General features: G+C 39.0%; 1 protein-coding gene across 1 annotated transcript; it reads right to left on the bottom strand.

The window, feature by feature from the left end:
* Positions 1–344: 344 nt before the first annotated feature.
* Positions 345–21,400, bottom strand: LOC134650780 (chondroadherin-like protein). The gene is made up of 7 exons (XM_063505714.1): positions 21,196–21,400; positions 20,665–20,800; positions 20,155–20,265; positions 19,616–20,015; positions 11,076–13,590; positions 978–1,153; positions 345–461 (listed from the first exon to the last, which is right to left on the bottom strand). Exons 1-7 carry the CDS (start codon positions 21,338–21,340, stop codon positions 345–347), a joined length of 3,600 nt encoding a protein of 1,199 aa, XP_063361784.1. The 5' UTR covers positions 21,341–21,400.
* Positions 21,401–22,370: the final 970 nt, after the last annotated feature.

The following is a 22,370-nucleotide window of genomic DNA, read 5'->3' as shown; positions in this document are numbered from 1 at the left end:
CACCCGCACACAACATTCATATTAATATTGAATGACCGTTTTACACGCTGTCGACCATTGTCACAACACGGTTATTGCTTTCTTTCTGTAAACAGGGACAAACAGCAGCTTTTTCGAGACACAAGCTTATACATACTTACATTATATGATGTATAAACATTGGAGATTGCACGCAGAGAACGAAACAGTTAAAACAAAGAAATATGTATTTAATTACATCACACATATTATAATAACCATTTCTTTCTCCAAATTGATTATGATGAAATGAAAGTAGCCGAACAGTTATTTTCAAAGGAATACGGCCTCTTACATTGCAGGTGAATTCCATCAGTTGGTGAAGATCACTGGCTACGCTGTGATGCTCGCAGTGCGAGTGCAGCTAGCGCGGCGAGCGCGGGGGCGCGCGCTGTGGTCGCGCGAGCGGACAATGCGCGTGCGCGGCATGCTGCAGCATCCACCTAACACAAAAGCACATTTAACAGTTTTAGATATTTATATCATTTGTAGGGTTCCGTACCCAAAGGGTAAAAAACGGGACCCTATTACTAAGACTTCGCTGTCCGTCCGTCCGTCCGTCTGTCGCCGGGCTGTATCTCATGAACCGCGATAGCTATAGACAGTTGAAATTTTCACAAATGATGTACCTATCTCTGTTGCCGCTATAACAAATACAAAATACAACTACAAATATAAAATTCTTTATTTCATTAAAAACCATTACATATTTTTAACAATGGCCGGTGTCTCCCTGTAAGTTATTCACAAAATAACCTGTGCTGGGAGGCACCGCAACAACAAATACTATAAAATAAAATAAATATTTAAGGGGGGCTCCCATACAAACAAACACGATTTTTTTGCTCTATTTTTTTGTTGATGGTGCGGAACCCTCCGTGCGTGAATCCGACTCGCACTTGGCCGGTTTTTTTAAATGTAGGTATGCCCAACGGCCGCGGCCCAAACACGCCCCTCACCTCCAGCTGCAGCAGCGCGCGCGCGCCGTCCCGCGCCGCGCACTCGGACCGCCGCGCGGCGCGCAGGGCTGCGCGCGCGCCGCCGCCGACCTCGCGCGTCCAGCGCCGCAGCCACGCGCCCAGCCACGCCGCGCCGCACCCGCACCGCAGCCCCGCCTCCTGCACCACCAGCCCGCCTACACCGTACATTTGATTTTAAACGGGTGTTAATAGTTCACTTCTAACCATTATCACACTGTGACATTAAAAACGGGGACATCGATTTAAATATGAAATAAAAAATATAGGGACTATGGGACTAAATGAAGGGTCCACGGAAAGAACATGTCTAGTCACACTAGCGACATTTTGAGTAATCGCGGTTTTAAAATTTGGAACAATGTCAAAACGTATGGTATAATTCCGTGACCAGGTATTATTTAAGTAAAAATAAAGTTGTGTTACATTTATTATACAGTGGTAGCAAAAGATATAACTAATAGTTCATTAAGAGCTCTTCATTTTGAGATAAAAATCTCATTTTCCGAAAAATGTGACTACACATGCTCTTTCCGTGGACCCTTCAAATATTACTAACCGATTTTAAAAATCATTCAATCCTTTGGTACTCATTAGTCAAGTAAAACGATCTTGAACCTTATTAAAGTTTAGAAACGCCTAACGCCCCAATTACCCTTTTAGGTAAACAAGATATAATGGTTTTGTGCTGATTAAGTGCGAAATACGATAAATCGGCGGCCATTACCGACCATTAATTACCTACGCTGCCCTCTCCCCTATCCCCTCCCCTGTAATCCTTTGTACAGGTTCCATTACCCGAGAGGGGCGGATTTTCACTTCTTTATAGTTGAGTTAAAATTACAAAACTGAATAAACCAAGTTTGGGCTTCGATTTAAGTCTCATTAAAATAACCTATTTACTTAATTACTCGTATTTAAAAGTTAATTAAAACTTTTTCGATCGCACTCGTATTATCATTCTCGATAGGTATACAGGGTGGATTTTCTTTTTGGGTCAGTGAGGGCAGCTACCAGATCCTGTGCTGCTACGAGAAAACGGTCTTAGAAGACCTTCCCTCGATTTCAAATTAATGAAGATTGGCTTTTACAGACTTTGAAAAAACATACAGGGTGCGAGAAAAGGGTAATTTTTGACAAACTTTTTTTTTGATGCCAATCGATCCCATTCCTATTGAGGATCAAAAGCTTGTATGGAAGCAAAAAAAATATTCCGGCTAGAAAAGCCACAAATCGAGGAAAACTTTTCCCATACAATTTGTATGAAAATGAAAACTTTTATTTTTCACATGTTATTTTTGTATGCCAATCGATTCCATTCCTATCCAGTATCAATAGTTTCCTTGGGGTCAACTCACGGTAATGTACTAAAAAGCCACAAATTAAAAAAAAAACTTTTTCCGTACATTTACTATGGAGAAAACGTGAAATTTAATTTACATTTTTCTATCTGCCCAATCAGTCCTGTTACATTTAAGGATCATAATACTGTATGAAGACATTGCTGTAAGGCTGATGGGCGAGATAGAAAATCGTGAATAAAATTTCTCGTTTTCTCCATAGTAAATGTACGGAAAAAGTTTTTTTTAATTTGTGGCTTTTTAGTACATTACCATGAGTTGACCCCAAGGAAACTATTGATACTGGATAGGAATGAAATCGATTGGCATACAAAAATAGCATGTGAAAAATAAAAGTTATCATTTTCATACAAATTGTATGGGAAAAGTTTTCCTCGATTTGCGGCTTTTCTAGCCGGAAATTTTTTTTTGCTTCCATACAAGCTTTTGATCCTCAATAGGAATGGGATCGATTGGCATCAAAAAAAAAAGTTTATCAAAAATGACCTTTTTCTCGCACCCTGTATGTTTTTTTCAAAATCTGTAAAAGCCAATCTTCATTAATTTGAAATCGAGGGAAGGTCTTCTAAGGCCGTTTTCTCGTAGCAGCACGGGATCTGGTAGCTGCCCTCACTGACCCAAAAAGAAAATCCAGCCTGTATAATCGGTACCTAGGTAGGTACCTACCTTTTAGGATTGGTCGATTGCAGTCAATTGTAGGTGAGTACAAGAGAGCTAATTATTATATTCCAAGTAATAGTGAAATACTACTAATTGGAATGTCTATAATTGACTCTATTTTACTCACTCTATACTACTAATTTTTTCAACGTTACAAATACTAATATAAGGAGAAACGGAATTAGCGCTAGCGTTTCGCCAAAAAACGCTGCAAATGATGTTAAAGGTATGAAAATCAGTACGATTTATCTTTAGGATATTTGCAACAATTTGACCCGAAGCACCAATAATTAAAAAATAACGAGGGTTATTTATGACGTCATCTTTTTTTTTGTATATGTCGGCGACGGATGGTCCTAATGGCGGTGGGCGCGTGGGGGTAGTACCTAGATGTATTACTTCACAGCCAAAATAGTAGGTATGCTACCAACGCATGAAATAAACATCCAGATTCGTTAACCATACTAGTGCCTACTATATTTCAGTACTAAATAATCAAAACAACCAATCACTATTCCAAAATTATTTGAATCAAAATAAAAAGATCACATGAAACCGTTCAAATCTTTATTTTACAAAAGTAAGCTTCTAATGGCACATAAGAAATCAAAATAACACTTGGAATAAAACACTTAGCTAAACGGTTAAAGAACGTGAGAATCTATAAGCTTTCAGAATAATCCTTCAGGTGTAAGCCTTCAGGAACGCAGCGAATTAGGCACGAGCTTGGCTAACGTCCGATCTCTAGCGCGGTCCGATCAAGAAGAAGGAAGCCAGTTCCAGCGGCGGAGCCAACCGCTCCCGCCTCCAATTCAAGTTGGTAAACCTGCCTGACCAGTCTACCAACATAACGACAAAAATGCCTGCCCGTGCCTACGTTCACTCAAGATAGGTACACATCTTGACGTTCCAAAGCCTTCTACCTGTCATTTTAGTTCAACAATACGCCAAACATTGCTAATCGATTTTATACAGGCGTCTAACTATGAACTGTAATGCTGCAATACGTCTTTCTGGTGTCTCGCTCCGACACGGCCGTCCTGCGTTACACACGTCCTCGTGTGTGGGTGTATGCATTTGATACTGAAACAAAACATACAGCACAGTATCTCATCGCTCGGTCATTCCTGACCAACAATTTGGGTCTCACTCAAATTACTATTAAAATCAAACTTTGTTATCAATCAAACCAGAAAAAATAATTGTTCAAAATTACTTTAACAATACTCAATTCTCTAGTCAAAAAATAGTCCATCGAGCAACGACTAAATAAAAATAATCATCAGTAATCATCGCCGCTATCTAACGGATACACACCAATAATCATCGCCTCCAACTGGCGGATACTTTCAAATTTATGTGAAAACAGAACAATCCCAAACATCAAAAACACAAATAACAACAGCTCTAATTCATTGCTCGGCAGTATCACTACTATTGTCGTCAATATCAATTTACGGGGAAATTATCTGTCATTAAAAAAAAAATTGGTCATATGTGATCTAAATTTTTGTAAGACATCTTAAAATAAATAACATTCTGAATTGATAGTTCCAATTTTAGTCATATGAACACAGTACATAAACGGGAATTCATTTTTAACAAAACAACACCAGTCCTTCGGTGCATTGCCAGTCCTTCGGCAGATACCAGACCCTCGTCAGAAGTAACCATCTCAGCCGCGTAAGTGCTACTCCTCGCAAAGAGCATTCTGCACATAAAAAGCAGACCACGTGCACCTCTTACATGCTCCGGCACTTCTGATGCGGTCACTAAACAATACCCAGTCCATCGAAAGCAAAACACTAGTGCCCAGTCCATCGGGCGTACTTTCAGTCCATCGAAAGCAAAACAGTATTGCCCAGTCCATCGGGCATGCCTTCAGTCCATCGAAAGCATGACAGTATTGCCCAGTCCATCGGGCGCGCCTTCAGTCTATTGAAAGCAAAACAGTAGTGCCCAGTCCATCGGGCATAATTTCAGTCCTACGAAAGTACAAGCTTTCAGTCCGTCGAAAGCAAAACAATGTTAACAGTGAATTCCAAAAAAAAAGAAAATAAAAACAGGTCTTTAAATCATGTTACTCAGAACCATTGGTACTATCAGCGTCAACTAATCAACTGAAACTGAACATTACTGATCAAAATCACTAAAGATAGCTTTCTTCTTTAGCTTTAACAACAGAAACTCGCTCAAGACTTCTATGCAGAAGTAAAACATCTCAAAATAATCCCAACGAAATGGGAACTGCTCACCAGCTTAATAAAGTATGATGCACGCGACCAAGTCAAAGGTGGTGGTGGTGAGGTCCAACCCAAGCACGGAGGCTGATCCTTTCCGCTTGCCGTTGCCGTTGCTGCGGCAGATTGCGAGAGACACGATGTGGTTCAACATAGCTGGCTGTTACTGAAATCATCATTTGCACGGTATCAGGTTTATCATGTATGCAGGCTAAACTCAAAAGGTTTATGAAATGCAAGGTGGCAGACACAAAAAAAACATGTTTTCAATGTATACGGGGCTTCAAAAATCTCAGAATAAAATTTAAACTTCAATGAGTGCGTTTTCTTTCATTCTATGAACAAAAAAACACGTGTTCCAAAAATAAGTAACACGGTAAAATGGGCCAATACGAAAAGTGACAGCTTATTAGTTACGTTCGACTGTTATGCTTCGCCATTACACTCAAAATAAAATTCACTAATAAACAATTAGAACGAAACCTGTCCTTTTATTTCCAAATCTCCAGCACAGAAGATACTGCACAGCCGCCTCTGTATCACGGGCGCAATGGCGTCCGCAAGCTCGCTCGGCTCCGGCTGCAGGACACTGTAACATTAATTTTCATATGCGTAGCTCATGTTTCCATAGTATACACGATTTGTGATCTATCACGGCATTACGAGCAATAATTTGTCGCAATTTTATTAATTACTAAACATTACAGGGTAAAGATTACATAATGCTTGCATTGGCAAATCAGCAGGATCAATTTCTAACGGTGCATTGTATTTTTATGAAAAAAAATATTTTTTGAGGGTAGATGCACAAGTGAGCGATGAAATAATATCACGTCGCGACAGCCAATATTTGATTTTAATTAACAATATGGATTTCACATCAAAATAACTTAAGATCACTTAGATTTCAACGGATTTTAAAAATTAATTGTATTTTCAAATCAATTATTGAGGGTAGATTCACAAGTGAGCGATGAAATAATATCACGTCGCGACAGCCAATATTTGATTTTAATTAACAATATGGATTTCACATCAAAATAACTTAAGATCACTTAGATTTCAACGGATTTTAAAAATTAATTGTATTTTCAAATCAATTAATGAGGGTAGATTCACAAGTGAGCGATGAAATAATATCACGTCGTGAAAGCTAATACTTGGTTTTAATTAACAGTATGGATTTCAAATCAAAATAACTCGAGATCGCCTCGATCTAAATGGATTACAAAAATTAATTGTAAAGAAACGCGGCGATACCAGAGATGACGTCACGTAACGACCGCTATGCTCGACTGCCTCAATCATAATTCACAATTTCACAATAATTCTCACCAAATAACAATGAATTACACTCACCATTCAATCAAGGTTAGACACGTGAGCTTACCATTACAAAGTGTCCAGATTATGGAATGTAGGTCACCAGAAATACACCACGCTCCCAGGTGGCTGTGTAAGCAATACATGAAACTCCGCATCTATCCCACTTGCTGATGTCGGCGACGGATGGTCCTAATGGCGGTGGGCGCGTGGGGGTAGTACCTAGATGTATTACTTCACAGCCAAAATAGTAGGTATGCTACCAACGCATGAAATAAACATCCAGATTCGTTAACCATACTAGTGCCTACTATATTTCAGTACTAAATAATCAAAACAACCAATCACTATTCCAAAATTATTTGAATCAAAATAAAAAGATCACATGAAACCGTTCAAATCTTTATTTTACAAAAGTAAGCTTCTAATGGCACATAAGAAATCAAAATAACACTTGGAATAAAACACTTAGCTAAACGGTTAAAGAACGTGAGAATCTATAAGCTTTCAGAATAATCCTTCAGGTGTAAGCCTTCAGGAACGCAGCGAATTAGGCACGAGCTTGGCTAACGTCCGATCTCTAGCGCGGTCCGATCAAGAAGAAGGAAGCCAGTTCCAGCGGCGGAGCCAACCGCTCCCGCCTCCAATTCAAGTTGGTAAACCTGCCTGACCAGTCTACCAACATAACGACAAAAATGCCTGCCCGTGCCTACGTTCACTCAAGATAGGTACACATCTTGACGTTCCAAAGCCTTCTACCTGTCATTTTAGTTCAACAATACGCCAAACATTGCTAATCGATTTTATACAGGCGTCTAACTATGAACTGTAATGCTGCAATACGTCTTTCTGGTGTCTCGCTCCGACATATATAATAAAAAAACATTTTATTTAGAAACCTATTGTATGTGGTATTAGACGAAAGGGCTTTCTGAGCCGAGTCCAAAAATATATCACATCATTACATTTCAGTAATTTTTTCTAATTATTATAAAAATGTAACGCGAACTTTCCCAAATACATTAATACGCTATGTTTAGTTCGTATGATCTCTTACTAGATGGTGTTAGTAGTCCTCGATTTCGACGTAAACATTAGCGATATTTGATCCTTCCCGTAGTTTTAAAAATCCAAAACCTTGCGTAACCTGTGTTAAGTGTTGCCTAGATTTTTGAGTACATATAACGAATGTGCAAAGTAAGATTAATGTAAATTAGTTAGCCTTCAGTTCCTATGCAAACCATAGTTCACGGTGCCTACAAAAGATGGCGTTACTAATACCCAATGTTTGATCTTAATCCTAGTGTTCCTGGAGTCTTAAAATTATGACTTCAAGCATTTCGTAACACCTGTATTTTTACTAAAACGTAGCAAATGTATAGATATAGATTAATGTAATCTTGACAACTCATACATATATAGTTCTCCTATACACACAGAGATGGTGTTAGTAGGCCTATGATATTTCGTTTCTGAAACCTGTAAAAAATACAGAACATCATGTAACATGTTCTTAAAAATATAGCGAATGTATCCAAATAGTTTAACATATAAAAACAACGCGCATGTTCGTAGAACTGAACTGGTTACCAAATCAGTCACTAGATGTCACTGTACAGTGCGCATAGCCATCCTACATGGCGGTGTTAAGATTTTTCCTAGAATAAGGACCCGATGCACCGAATTTTGTAATTGTTGAGAATTTTATTAGTTAGGAGTCGAGACTGCGAACACTCTGCGTACCATTTGGACCTTAGTGGGCCATCTTGACTATTAGTAGTAAAACCTAATTAAAGTATCCCGCGTTTCCTTAGTGCTCGGCAGTTGTACTTATTGGACGCTGTTCGGCCTTAGGAGATACGTTAGTTTAGTCATTATTAGTGTAGTTGTAATTAGCGCCGACTGGAATAGACTCCTGCCATCGTAAAAACGCCTTTGATTTCGCCTTCATCCGGCACGCCCCACCTCTTGGAGAAAACCACTCCTACAAAAATAATTTTCAAAACATGCCAAGTTTGGGCTCCTCTAGATATGTACAATACCGTTAAAAAATGTTTTGTAAAATATACCTCAAATAATACCTTATATCCTCGTATCTAATCCTAATAAAGCAATTTTGAAAATATTTACATTTAGTATTTTTTTAAAGTGCAATTTTACCCCTGCCGAATTACTCAATACGAGTAGGTATAGTCTGTACGGAAAGAGAAGAGTCGTGGAATGTCTTGGGCCCCATACACTTCACGACTCTTCTCTTTCCGCACAGACTATATAATGTCATTCGGGTATAAAATAAGAGTACTGAAACTTGGTTTACATGTTCCTTTGGTAATATCTAAGCTTTAAGTAAGAAAAAGTTCTGATGAGTGGGGGGCGGAAAACTCGGCGAAAGGGGGGGCGTTAAAGATGAGTTTTTTCAGTTAATTCTTACACAGACAATTTTTACTACGACTTATAGATTCCGTCCGAAAACCGACATATATTAATCTTATGCTTTCTTTTTAAATATTTAATTGAGAGATTCATAGATCACACTGTAAAATTTAAAATTAAAAAAAAAAATCAACGTAGGTATATATTTTGAAAATTGCTTTATTACGAGGATATTAGGTATAATTTAGGGTATATTTTACAAAAAAATATTGAACGGTATTGTAGGTATCTGGAGAAGCCCAAACTTGGTATGTTTTGAAAATTAATTCTATAATAATAATAAAAAAAGCGGCCAAGTGCGAGTCGGACTCGCCCATGAAGGGTTCCGTATTTAGGCGATTTATGACGTATAAAAAAAAACTACTTACTAGATCTCGTTCAAACCAATTTTCGGTGAAAGTTTACATGGTAATGTACATCATATATTTTTTTTAGTTTTATCATTCTCTTATTTTAGAAGTTACAGGGGGGGACACACACATTTTACCACTTTGGAAGTGTCTCTCGCGCAAACTATTCAGTTTAGAAAAAAATGATATTAGAAACCTCAATATCATTTTTGAAGACCTATCCATAGATACCCCACACGTATAGGTTTGATGAAAAAAAAATTTTTGAGTTTCAGTTCGAAGTATGGGGAACCCCAAAAATTTATTGTTTTTTTTCTATTTTTGTGTAAAAATCTTAATGCGGTTCACAGAATACATCCACTTACCAAGTTTCAACAGTATAGTTCTTATAGTTTCGGAGAAAAGTGGCTGTGACATACGGACGGACAGACAGACGGACAGACAGACAGACAGACAGACAGACATGACGAATCTATAAGGGTTCCGTTTTTTGCCATTTGGCTACGGAACCCTAAAAACGACTGAAATTTAATGATGTGATATATTTTTGGAATCGGCTCAGAAAGCCCTTTCGTTTAATACCACACACGATAGGTTTCTAAACAATTTTTTTTTTAATTCCATACAAAAAAACATGACGTCATAAATAACTCCTCTCGTTTTTTAGGGTTCTACGGAGGGTTTTACGGGTTTGCCAAATGGCAAAAAAAAAAACGGAACCCTTATAGATTCGTCATGTCTGTCTGTCCGTCCGTATGTCACAGCTACTTTTCTCCGAAACTATAAGAATTATACTGTTGAAACTTGGTAAGTAGATGTATTCTGTGAACCGCATTAAGATTTTCACACAAAAATAGAAAAAAAAACCGGCCAAGTGCGAGTCGGACTCACGCACGGAGGGTTCCGCACCATCAACAAAAAATAGAGCAAAACAAGCAAAAAAAAACGGTCACCCATCTAAGTACTGACCCCGCCCGACGTTGCTTAACTTCGGTCAAAAATCACGTTTGTTGTATGGGAGCCCCACTTAAATCTTTATTTTATTCTGTTTTTAGTATTTGTTGTTATAGCGGCAACAGAAATACATCATCTGTGAAAATTTCAACTGTCTAGCTACCACGGTTCGTGAGATACAGCCTGGTGACAGACGGACGGACGGACGGACGGACGGACGGACGGACGGACGGACAGCGGAGTCTTAGTAATAGGGTCCCGTTTTTACCCTTTGGGTACGGAACCCTAAAAACAATAAATTTTGGGGGTTCCCCATACTTAGAACTGAAACTCAAAAATTTTTTTTTTCATCAAACCCATACGTGTGGGGTACTGGAGCGCCCCAGAATTACCGTAGTATGGAACTCCTATACTAGTTACTAGCACACGTGTCTTGTTAGGGCGCTCCACGGGTTAATACGTCATAAATCGCCTAAATACGGAACCCTTCATGGGCGAGTCCGACTCGCACTTGACCGCTTTTTTTTAATACGTCATAAATCCCCTAAATACGGAACCCTTCATGGACGAGTCCGACTCGCACTTGGCCGCTTTTTTAATTGTTGGTGCTTCGGGTCAAATTGTTTCAAATGTCCTTTAACATAATTTGCGACATTTTACTGAATTTCGCGGTGTACCGCCAGCGCTAAATGGGAATAAAGTTTCTCTGATACTTATTTATTTTTATTACGTTCTTATGTTATGTAAATGCTCACTCACCCGATAGCAGCTTGGTGGCGCGCGTGTTCCAGCCGGTGAGGTTGGGGTAGAGCGCGGCGGGCGCGAGCGCGGCCAGCGCGTTGCCGGCCAGCTCAAGCCCCAGCGCCGGCACGCGCGCCAGCGCCGCCAGCGCCGGCAGCGCGCCCACGCGCGACCCGCGCATCCGCAGCGCCAGCGACCGCGCGCGCGCCAACGGAGCCAGTGCACGCGCCGACAACAAGCGCACGCTCCCGCTCAACTCAAAAGCGCGCAGCTTACGCGCATCAACTCCTACCAACTGTCCATCTAACACGTCCACACGGACGTGCAGTATCAACGCTTGAACCTGAGGCACACCAGACAACGCTGCACCGACCGACGACCGCCCGACATCCAGCTCGAGTTCACGCAGAGATAGCAGCGAGCGTAACGCGTGCCGCTCGAGCTCTGACACGCGGAGGCCTTGTATACGTAAACGGAGCAACCGTCCCATGCCGTCCAGGCCGGCCATTGACGTCAGCGGGTTGTGCGACACATCCAGCACCGCCAATCTAGGCATCATCGCCCACGCGCCACTCTGTAGTATCGTTAAACGGTTGTTGGACAGGTTCAGCGCCCGTAGTTCAGGTAGCGCACGCAAGTCTTCCTCGCGGCAAGCGGCGATGGCGTTCCCGCTCAGGTCGAGCTCGTGCAGCGCCGGCAGCGGCAGCGCCGGCACCGCGCGCAGCCCCGCGCCCGCGAGTGCCAGCCGCTGCAGCCGCGGCACGGGATGCAGCAGCTCCCGATAATTAGTGACTAGCAGGTTGTGTGATAAATCCAGACGCCGTAATCTTCCAAGGCCGGCGAACGCCGCGTCGGGCAGCACGCGTAAGGATGCGCGCGCCAGGCCTAGCTCACGCAGGAAGCCGGCGCTCGCGAGTGCGGCTGCGTCTAACCGCGCCAGTTCGTTCCCGCCGAGCTCCAGCCGCCGCAACGTGAAGCCCACCGCGCCGATCGCGGCGGCCGGTGGACTGCTTAACCGATTGTCGCGTAAATCAAGCGCTTCCAGAAGCGTCCCCGCGAATGCACCCGGTGGAACCCCCCGTAACTGGTTCATGGCTAGACGCAGTACACGTAGACGCCGTAACGCTCGGAACTGTTCAGGTTGTAGGATAGCCAGCCGGTTGCGCGTCAGGTCGAGTTCTTCCAATGCAGGCGTGGACGCGAGTGCCCGCCGCCGCACCGTCTCCAGCGCGTTCTCGCGCAGGCTAAGCACGGCCAGCCGCGGCAGGGCACCTAACGTATCTAACACCACTACTCGGTTGTGCGCTAATAGCAGGCGCCGCAGATATGGCGCCACGCCTTCAAAAAATACAGCAGGGAGAATTTCTAGCGCGTTGTGCGATAGATCTATCACGCTAATAGGTGCGGTACCTCCTCCCGCTAGCACCGAAATCCGATTGTGGCTCGCGTTTACAGACAAGTTAGGCTCATCACTGGCAACATGCTCGAAAACGTCGGTGGCGAAACGCTCCAGGTGATTGTACTGCAGTTCCAGGGCTTGCAACCGAGGAAGCGCGCGGAATGCACCCGCCGCAATACACTCTATGTCGTTCCCCGCTAAGCCTACAAACACTAGATTATTTAGATGTGCAAAAGTCCGTTCGCTCACGTTCACCATGCGGTTATAAGACAAATCCATACTTTGTAATTCTGATAGCGTCGTCAGAAACTCCCCGTTGATGATGCTGATATGATTGTAGGCTAGTCTCAGCTCCCTCAGTTTAAACGAAGCGCTGCCCCAGCCATTACAGTCGCTCGGGAATTCCACTATCTTGTTGAAGTCAAGGTTCAGATGCTCGAGGAACGGGTGCGCGCGCAGGTCGGCGGCTGACACACGGCGGATGTCGTTGTTGTCGAGCGCGAGCCAGGCGGCGGCCGGCGCGCGCGGCATGGATCCTCCCGCCAGGGCGCCCGACAACTCCAGCACGGATAACGCATGCAACGGAGACAACGCTTCTGGTGACAGAGAATACAGCTCGTTGAAGCTGAGCGCTAGTTCACGCAATGGCAGCAGTGGAAAGGCGCCTGGCAACAGCGCTGATAACCTATTGCCGCGTAAACTCAGTGTATCCAGACCTGTTGCCCATGCGCCGAACGTGCTTACACCCACATGCGCGATGCGGTTGTAACCGAGATCCAAGTGTGTCAACGTCCCCGCTTCTAAATTAGTCAGGCCTTCTGGAAAATTCGCTAAGTCATTTCCGGCCAGCGACAGCGCGTAGAGTCGCGGTGGCAGCGACGACACCGCCCGCAGCCGGTTGTATGCGGCTGATAGTCTCCGTAGTCTCATTAGCTCATTAATTTCTAATGGCAACGCAACCAGCTCATTGTAATCTAAATCTAACTGACGCAGATCACTCGCAAGTAAATTAAGTGTCTCTGGTACAGCTGCAAGTCGGTTATGCGATACAGATAGCTTCTCCAAACGTCCGCAGTCCATCACAAACGCCGGCAACGTCGTGAAGTCATTCAAGTCCAGCAGCAAGTTCCTTAGCTGTAACCAGGGACCGGAACCGGTTACCTTAACCGGGGTTTTTCATAGGGTTATTTTAGAAGTGGTTATAAAAACCCCTACCATAACGGTAACCGTCTGATAAGGTAACACTTTGATTCGGTAACCGTATCAGATCGAGTTAACCCCTGTTACCGGTAACCGAAATAAAAACCCAGTCGATTCTGTTACCTCATAATAAGGTTTTGAACCAGTTCAAACGATTGTAATCTTTACGCAGACTTAAATTCAACTCATTATTGAATAACCGTGGTTGGCATGGGCGGTCTATGAAGCCTCCAGCACAAACAAGTTTTTTTGCCGGTAACTTCGCTTATTGTCAATTCAAACAATATTGCACTTTGAGTCCTTAAGCTAAAGTTGAAAACATAAGTGAGCGATTACAGTATTATTTTGGAGCGACAGCCGCAGGCAGCGTGGTTATTCCTTTGTTTATCTTTATACCTGTGTGTTCCTATTGTTGTGTTTCGGAGCAATTCTAGTTTAGAAATGTTTAGAAAAGGGGTTGCAAGTAAACAACATCCTATCCTAGTAATATCTGCTATTATTTACATAGTTATATTTTATGCTACTTAGATTATTATTTTTATTTTCGGGTTCACACTTGGTATGTACCTACAGATTAAAGACTGATTTAAAGAAAAATTTTTACCTAACTAGTAATTTTACTGGTACATAGTTAGGTATAATTTATCTTTAGATTCCAGAGAATAGAGATAGAGTGATTAAAAAAAATCACTTTGTGATAAAGATACATGCGCTAGTGGATTGTGGTAGATATTTTACCATTGTTAACAAATGACATATGTACTAGTTATTACGAGCTTATTTTATAATAAGCAATTAAAGTCTATTCTTTATCCGGTAGACTAAAATGACATTTCACAGTATGAAATGAAATGACACATGATGTTCATTCATACTATGAAATGTCATTTTAGTCTACCGAATAAAAAAATAGACTTTAGTTTAAAATGTTTTCATATGCGGTGAGTTTGTATGAGCTAAAAGCCGTAATTTACCTTGTACCGCTTAATGCAGCGATCAGAAAATATATATCTATAGCAGTGATAAATAAACTTATTTTAATACTTCAAATCTTTCATTAATACCAGAATTCATTATATTTATTGGGTATCTATAACATTGCTAGGTGAAATAGTTTTGTTTAAATTAAATAGATACATACATACTTAGTAAGCAGTGTTGGTCATTCAAGAATAAAATCATTATTTAAATAAGAATTCCTAAGAATAAAATCATGTTGATTTTATTCCCGTCAAAAGTATTTAAATAAATTTGATCGGAAATAATTAGTATGTGAAAAAATTGAATAAGAATAATTCTTAATCAAATAAATGTAATCCCATCAAAAACATTACATGTAAAAAGGTGCAAGTCTCGCAACGCTTTTACTACAAAAAAGTTTTGAGACGTAATGTGAAACCAAGTCGGTTATTTTAATCAGTGCCAGGGGGTGTTAAAACCGTATCAATATGATATCTTTAATTTGTAATACGTATAATGACTTGGCCATCGCACGGCTGCATAATGGCAAAAGGATCATCGTCACCTATTAAAATAATTCTAATTGAACATAACGCTAGCGCTAATTGCAGTTTGAGCATTACACATATTTACGAGTACGGTACGAGTAAAGCATTATGTGCGATTGCCAAGTCATTATATGTATTACAAATTAAAGATATCTTATTGATACGGTTTTAATACCCCCTGGCACTGATTGAAATAACCGACTTGGTTTCACATTACATCTCAAAACTTTTTTGTAGTAAAAGCGTTGCGAGACTTGCACCTTTTTACATGTAATGTTTTTTAAGGGATCTCATCTCTTTTTGTAGGCAGTCCTTCTTTTCGGGTACTCATACCCATACTATGTATACACATATCATAACTAAATATATCTTCATTTATGAACTGCAACAGTAAATTTGTAATATCATATATTTATATGGGATTACAAACTTACTTATGCAGTTCTTAGATCTTTAAAACGTGAGTGATATTGCAATATTTTTAGGTGTACCCTTTATGTGGCCATTAAACCCTAACTCTGTACCAAATTTCAGCTCTCTGAGTTTATGGGAAGTACTAGTTCTATTCTGATGATCATGAGTGAATGAGTGTCATAAATGCGAAACTTTGCTTTCGCTTAACTTCGGAACTAAATGACCTACAGACTTGAAATTGGATTTTAAGTATGTGATTATAACTTACTGGATGACGAAAATTTCTGCGTTCTGGTCTTATCCAGAGGTTCTCAAATAGGGGCCTGAAAATGCGGCGAAATGGTTCCAGTAAAGGATGGTACGGCAGTGTTTGCTTCGCGCTCGACTTGGCGGGGGCACTGCCGTGCCCCAAGATCATGATTTTATATTCTAAATAATATTCCTAGATTAAACATGCAGTCTGGGTGCCGTATAGGCGTTACGTATAGATAGAAGTAAATTAGACAAGAAACTACTATGTTTCTTGTCTAATTTATACCTGATTTTATGCAATAAAATCTTACAAATTTAATTTACTGCCGCATAGTCTTGGTATTGGACGATACCCGTATTTCTTTTAATGTGATCTAAATCATCAGGTACAATTCAGCTGCTATGAATAAAAAAAACCGGCCATGTGCGAGTCTGACTAGCGCAGGAAGGGTTCCGCACCATTACGCAAAAACCAACAAAAAAATAACGTTTGTTGTATGGGAGCCCCACTTAGATATTTATTATATGCTGTTTTTAGTATTTGTTGTAATAGCAACAATAGAAATTCATTATTTGTGAAAATTTCAACTGCCTAGCTATCATGGTTCATGAGATACAGCCTGGTGACAGACAGATGGACAGCGGAGTCTTAGTAATAGGGTCCCGTTTATACCCTTTGGGTACGGAACCCTAAGAAAGATGTTTTTAAAGGTAGGATAAGGAATGGCTCGATATGGTGTATTCCTATTTCTCCCCGCCGGGCACAGATGGGAATAGGCGCTTCATTTAAATCATTCCCATATGTCCCCGCCTCATGTATCGCGGCGGTCACGTTGGGCAGGAACAAATGGGGAAAATACTCATGTTTATTTTCTGTTTTCGAATTATGTTTAGTATGTGGTTTCAGTGTCCGAGTTACTACCAAGACTTATGGTGTTTTTAAAAGTTCTTCTGATATTTAAAATTTGCATTTATTATTTAGACGGAAATTAACAGATATTAATATCGTTTGACACAACGCTTGCCGCACGTGTTTAGCAAATGCTGACAAAGAATTCACCACGCCACGACTTAATCCTATTGTTATTACCAATGAGTAATAAATGACGGTCTCAAGTGGAAACACGCCTGCAACTTTCTGCAAATCTAGTGATAAGCGTAGGACTCTTTTCTTACCTGCAGTAATTTACTATCTCATTCACTTTCCGTAGGTGTGAAAGAGATAGCACACGTATGACCTCAAGGCTGATAGGAATCATAAACAAAATACATACATACTTAATACGCAAAGAAATATACATTGAACCATCATAATTATAATTTCGCAGTTTACTTTATATGTAGCTTCATTATAAAATTATCATCACCGTTTCGAAGACTTCAAAAAATGTACCTATCTATCACAATAAAATCTTTTACGCTAAAAAAAAATTCAAATCAATCCGACCATTGAAAAGAGGGGTGAAATTGAAGTGGATTATGTATTGTATATTTAAACACGTATCATCGTTGTTTCTTATTTATTAATAAAGAATACATGTTTTTGGTGGAAATCTAAATAGAAAAGTCACACTCTTTTAATATGTCAATGTTTTAAATGTATAAAATCAATTTAACTAAACGGAGAAGGTTTTAATACCGAACATTCATTTTACTATCTATCTATAGTTAACATTCTAATTGAATAAAACGTTATTTAGAATAATCCTACACCTGGAATAAATATTCCGTTTTTTATTTTTCATTTAATAAAATAAAAGTGACATGATTTATTAACTTTTATTTTATTCTAAAATAACGAGTGTAAGAATTATTCTTATTCAAATCGATTGGAATAAGAATAAAATGTATGTTCTTATTCTTCTTCTTATTCAAGTTATTTTTAGTCCAACTCTGAGACTTGAGACTTAGTATGCTTTTTACATTCCAACAAAACTTTCTTCTCCAATTCACGGGATTTTTTTAAACCCGAAAGAGTAAAAGGAATTAAGTAGTAATGTATGTAGTATAAAAATGCAAGCTATATCAATATAAGCCAGAAACCCCAGAACGCCTGAATTAAAACTTGGGAACATTTAACTATATACCTAAAGGAAAATACGTCAGGTCTTCTAAATGTTTAATAGAGTAAAAAAATGTTTAACAATAAAATTAAATAAATAAATGCTTATGACAAAAATTAATGAACAATGGTTAGGTTATGTTTAATAAACAAAATTAATAAAATTAAAAAATAAATAAAATAAATAAAATAAATAAAATAAATAAAATAAATAAAATAAATAAAATAAATAAAATAAATAAAATAAATAAAATAAATAAAATAAATAAAATAAATAAAATAAATAAAATAAATAAAATAAATAAAATAAATAAAATAAATAAAATAAATAAAATAAATAAAATAAATAAAATAAATAAAATAAATAAAATAAATAAAATAAATAAAATAAATAAAATAAATAAAATAAATAAAATAAATAAAATAAATAAAATAAATAAAATAAATAAAATAAATAAAATAAATAAAATAAATAAAATAAATAAAATAAATAAAATAAATAAAATAAATAAAATAAATAAAACAAATAAAACAAATAAAACAAATAAAACAAATAAAACAAATAAAACAAATAAAACAAATAAAACAAATAAAACAAATAAAACAAATAAAACAAATAAAACAAATAAAACAAATAAAACAAATAAAACAAATAAAACAAATAAAACAAATAAAACAAATAAAACAAATAAAACAAATAAAACAAATAAAACAAATAAAATAAATAAAATAAATAAAATAAATAAAATAAATAAAATAAATAAAATAAATAAAATAAATAAAATAAATAAAATAAATAAAATAAATAAAATAAATAAAATAAATAAAATAAATAAAGTAAATAAAGTAAATAAAGTAAATAAAGTAAATAAAGTAAATAAAGTAAATAAAGTAAATAAAGTAAATAAAGTAAATAAAGTAAATAAAGTAAATAAAGTAAATAAAGTAAATAAAGTAAATAAAGTAAATAAAGTAAATAAAGTAAATAAAGTAAATAAAGTAAATAAAGTAAATAAAGTAAATAAAGTAAATAAAGTAAATAAAGTAAATAAAGTAAATAAAGTAAATAAAGTAAATAAAGTAAATAAAGTAAATAAAGTAAATAAAGTAAATAAAGTAAATAAAGTATATAAAGTAAATAAAGTAAATAAAGTAAATAAAATAAATAAAATAAATAAAGTAAATAAACTAAAATTAATACAATAAATACAATATATACAATAAATACAATAAATAAAATTAATAAAATTAACAAAATTAATAACAAATAAAATAAATGAAATAAGTAAAATAAACAAAATAAAAAAATAAACAAAATAAGTAAAATAAACAAAAACATTAAAATAAGCAAAATTAAGAAAATTGACAAAAATAACAAAATAAACTATTATAAAATATGTAGTTAATTTATTATTAACAATTTTTCTTAGTATTTGACTGACGGCACATCACTAAATACGAATGTAGCAAACCAATAAGCAACCGATAATAAAGGTTACCATAACTGAATAAAAACCGGTTAAAAACCCCTAACAAAAACCCTAACGCGATGGGGTTTTGAGATTAACTCGGTTAACGGTTAAGGTTACCGTTTCAATAAGCTTACCGTTACAATCAGGTAACAGTATGATAGGGTTACCGAATGATAAGGTAACCGAATTGATTGGGTTACCGAATGGATAGGATTAAGCGTAAAGAGGGGTTTTCCGGTCCTTGGCTGTAACCTTACACCTAGCTCCAAGGTAAAGTCATCATCTAGATAATTGTGGGTGAGGTCGAGGGTGTGCAAGTGTGTGTGTACTTGCACACCGGTTTTCAGTTCATTGGAGGTATGTACGAGGTTGTCGCGGAGCGCGAGGTGCTGGAGGCGAGGGAGCGCGGCCAGCGTTGGTGGCTCGCGCAGCAAGTTGTCAGACAGACGCAGGGTGACAAGGGCTCGTGGTAACGCGCCGGCATCCACCGCTTGGATCCTATTTCCGTCTAGTTCTAGCGTTGTGAGAGCGCGAAGCGGCCTCAGCGAGCCGGCGCTCAGCCAAGTCAGACGGTTGTTGCTCAGAGACAGGCTGGTCAGCGTCTCCGTCAGCCCACCCCATTTTACACCGTCCAGGTCGCTTATAAAGTTACTGAAACAAATAACTGGTGATACGTATCTATTAAATTACCTACTGATCCCCATCAGTAACAATGAGTATCACTACATTTTGATTTAGGAGAACTGTCAGTCAAGAGTAAATTAAAAAATGTTTTGGGGACAGGACTCACTGTTGCAAATTAATCCAGTTGAGCACCTTCAGGTCCCGGAGCGCCTCGTGGGGCACCTCCGTGAGCTCGTTGTGGCCCAGATCTAAGGATGCCAGCGTTTCTCGCATCGACCTGTCCAAGACGCAAAATAAAACACCATGTTCTTCAAACCGCGCTAACCATATAAGGTGGAAATAATACTATAAGAAACTCAATCCATAGATCCATACTGACCCTTCCTACGAAGCTGGAGGTAACGGGTTTTGATCGAGAGAGTATTTGACTATTTGTATACTTATCACAAAACATGTTCCTTTCCACGTGTTTATATGTACCTATAGTTGTCTAGTGCAGTGTAGAAAGTAAGCACCCCTCACCCTGGCTGAATGCAATTACGGTTGTTAAAATAACGGACAGAAGAGTTAAACATTGGTCCTTCGAGCCGGAACTGCGAGATTTTAGGATGAAGGAAGAAATAATATGTTTTTTTTGTAGTTAGGTATGTGAAATGAGTGAGAGAAGGGTACCAACGCGAGCGCGGCAGGCTGCAGCACGCCCAGCCGGCACGCGACGAGCACGAGGGTGTGCAGCGCGCGCGCGTCCAGCGCCGCGTCGTCCAGCGCGCCGAGCCGCGCGCCCCACACCGACACGTGCCGCACGCCAGCCTCTGCAACACGCTCGCTAGATTCACGCTAGGGAATGCTCCCTGCAGCACAGAATAAATAATAGTACTAAGTACAGAAGACTCACTCTCTAACAAAACGCGTCTGTTACGATCAGCACAGATATGGCCGCTAGGTGGCGACAGCGCCACGCGCGGCTTATGGCTTTCCCCAAAATTGGGGCCGAACGGATGTACTTTTAGCTACCTGTAGCAAAGCGACGAAATCGCGGAGTGAGACACGCCTGCCTGCAGGCTGCAGCATTATGTCTATGGGCTGCAGTAATGATTCTGTATTATGAGAACCCCTACATTTTTTAAATTTACCGCCGTTTTCTACTGACAAAGCTGGCTTGCCAGATTATAGATAAATTTCCTGAGACCTCAAATTCTGACTGTACCTGTGTTGGGGAACCGGTGGAACTGTACAGCGTCGCAGGTGAAGCGGTCGTCGGCGCACAGACAGAGCGGCGCGGCGGCGCACGGCGCGTGCGCAGCGCGGCGCGGCGCCACGAGCGCCAGCGCGAGCAGCACGCGCGCCGCCATGCGCGCCGCGCGCGCCACCGCCCCGCCACCGCTCCCTGCACACACACACCTTTAGAGAGACCCCACCCCACGCTATACTTCGTTTTTTTTAGCATTAGAAATTTGAAATTTGGTAAACAATCTTGATGTGTCTTTTAATTGAAAAACACATTTTAAAAATAAGTTTACGTGTTAATAATTATAATAAGTAATAGTTATTGATTTTAAAAAAGTGTTTTTCGATTAAAAGACATGTCAAAATCGCTAATCTTATTTCAAGTTCTTTCTAATACTAAAAAAAACGAACTATAGCGTCTCCCGCTCCCGAGCGTCGGCGTCTAATCATATATATGTATACCTATGGCTGCTGCTCGACACAACGTTAGCGCAACTGTGCAACGACTATTAGGGTTCCGTACCAAAAAGGTACAAAAGGAACCCTTATGGCGCGACTCTGTCCGTCCGTCCGTCTGTCTGCACATTGCTAAATAACTCGAGGAACTACTGAAGAGATTTTGAAATTTGGAATATGAAAAACGCGAACCCAAACACATTGGAAATGGAATATTTATATTTTCTTTTTATTAATTTTATTATGGAAAATGCTCAATATAAAGAGGGGGCAAAATGTCAAAGTCTAATAGTTACTAGGTCGAGTGGGATATCATTTGAAGAATCTTGAATTGAACATTACAAAACCATTTTTTAAACCATTTTTTTTCCATTACCTATAGGTAACTATAGGTAATAAAATGTTTATTTAACGTAAAAAATACAAACTTAATTTTTTATTTTATTTATCATAGACATGAAATATGGCGTGTCGTGAGCAAAAAATTTCCTTTGGCAGGATTGGTCCTTAGGAGCCAGGGATGGATTTAAGAAGTGGAGCAACCAAGATTTTATGTGTAATTTTTTAGAGTGGGGGGGGAGAGGGGCTCTAAACTTTATCTTGATACCTATCTATATCATTTAAGCTAAGCAGCAGTGGGGAAAAGTGCAAAAAGAAGGTATGTACATTCGTTTTATGGCTTCAGCAAGGATAGTAAAG

The sequence above is a fragment of the Cydia amplana genome, chromosome 9 (genome assembly GCF_948474715.1).
Source record: "Cydia amplana chromosome 9, ilCydAmpl1.1, whole genome shotgun sequence".
Classification (NCBI taxonomy): Eukaryota; Metazoa; Arthropoda; class Insecta; order Lepidoptera; family Tortricidae; genus Cydia; species Cydia amplana.
Note: the sequence above shows the minus strand (reverse complement) of the source record. Positions and strands in the feature narration are given on the sequence as shown.

What these genes read in the sequence shown, in the direction of transcription:
- LOC134650780 (XM_063505714.1), bottom strand. Translation starts at nt 21,340, where the DNA reads ATGGCGGCGCGCGTGCTGCTCGCGCTGGCGCTCGTGGCGCCGCGCCGC. An exon ending in AACTGGATTAATTTGCAACA is followed by an intron (nt 20,016 to 20,154) that starts GTGAGTCCTGTC and finishes TATTTGTTTCAG; the next exon opens with TAACTTTATAAGCGACCTGG. An exon ending in CCTTGGAGCTAGGTGTAAGG is followed by an intron (nt 13,591 to 19,615) that starts TTACAGCCAAGG and finishes CCCTGGTTACAG; the next exon opens with CTAAGGAACTTGCTGCTGGA.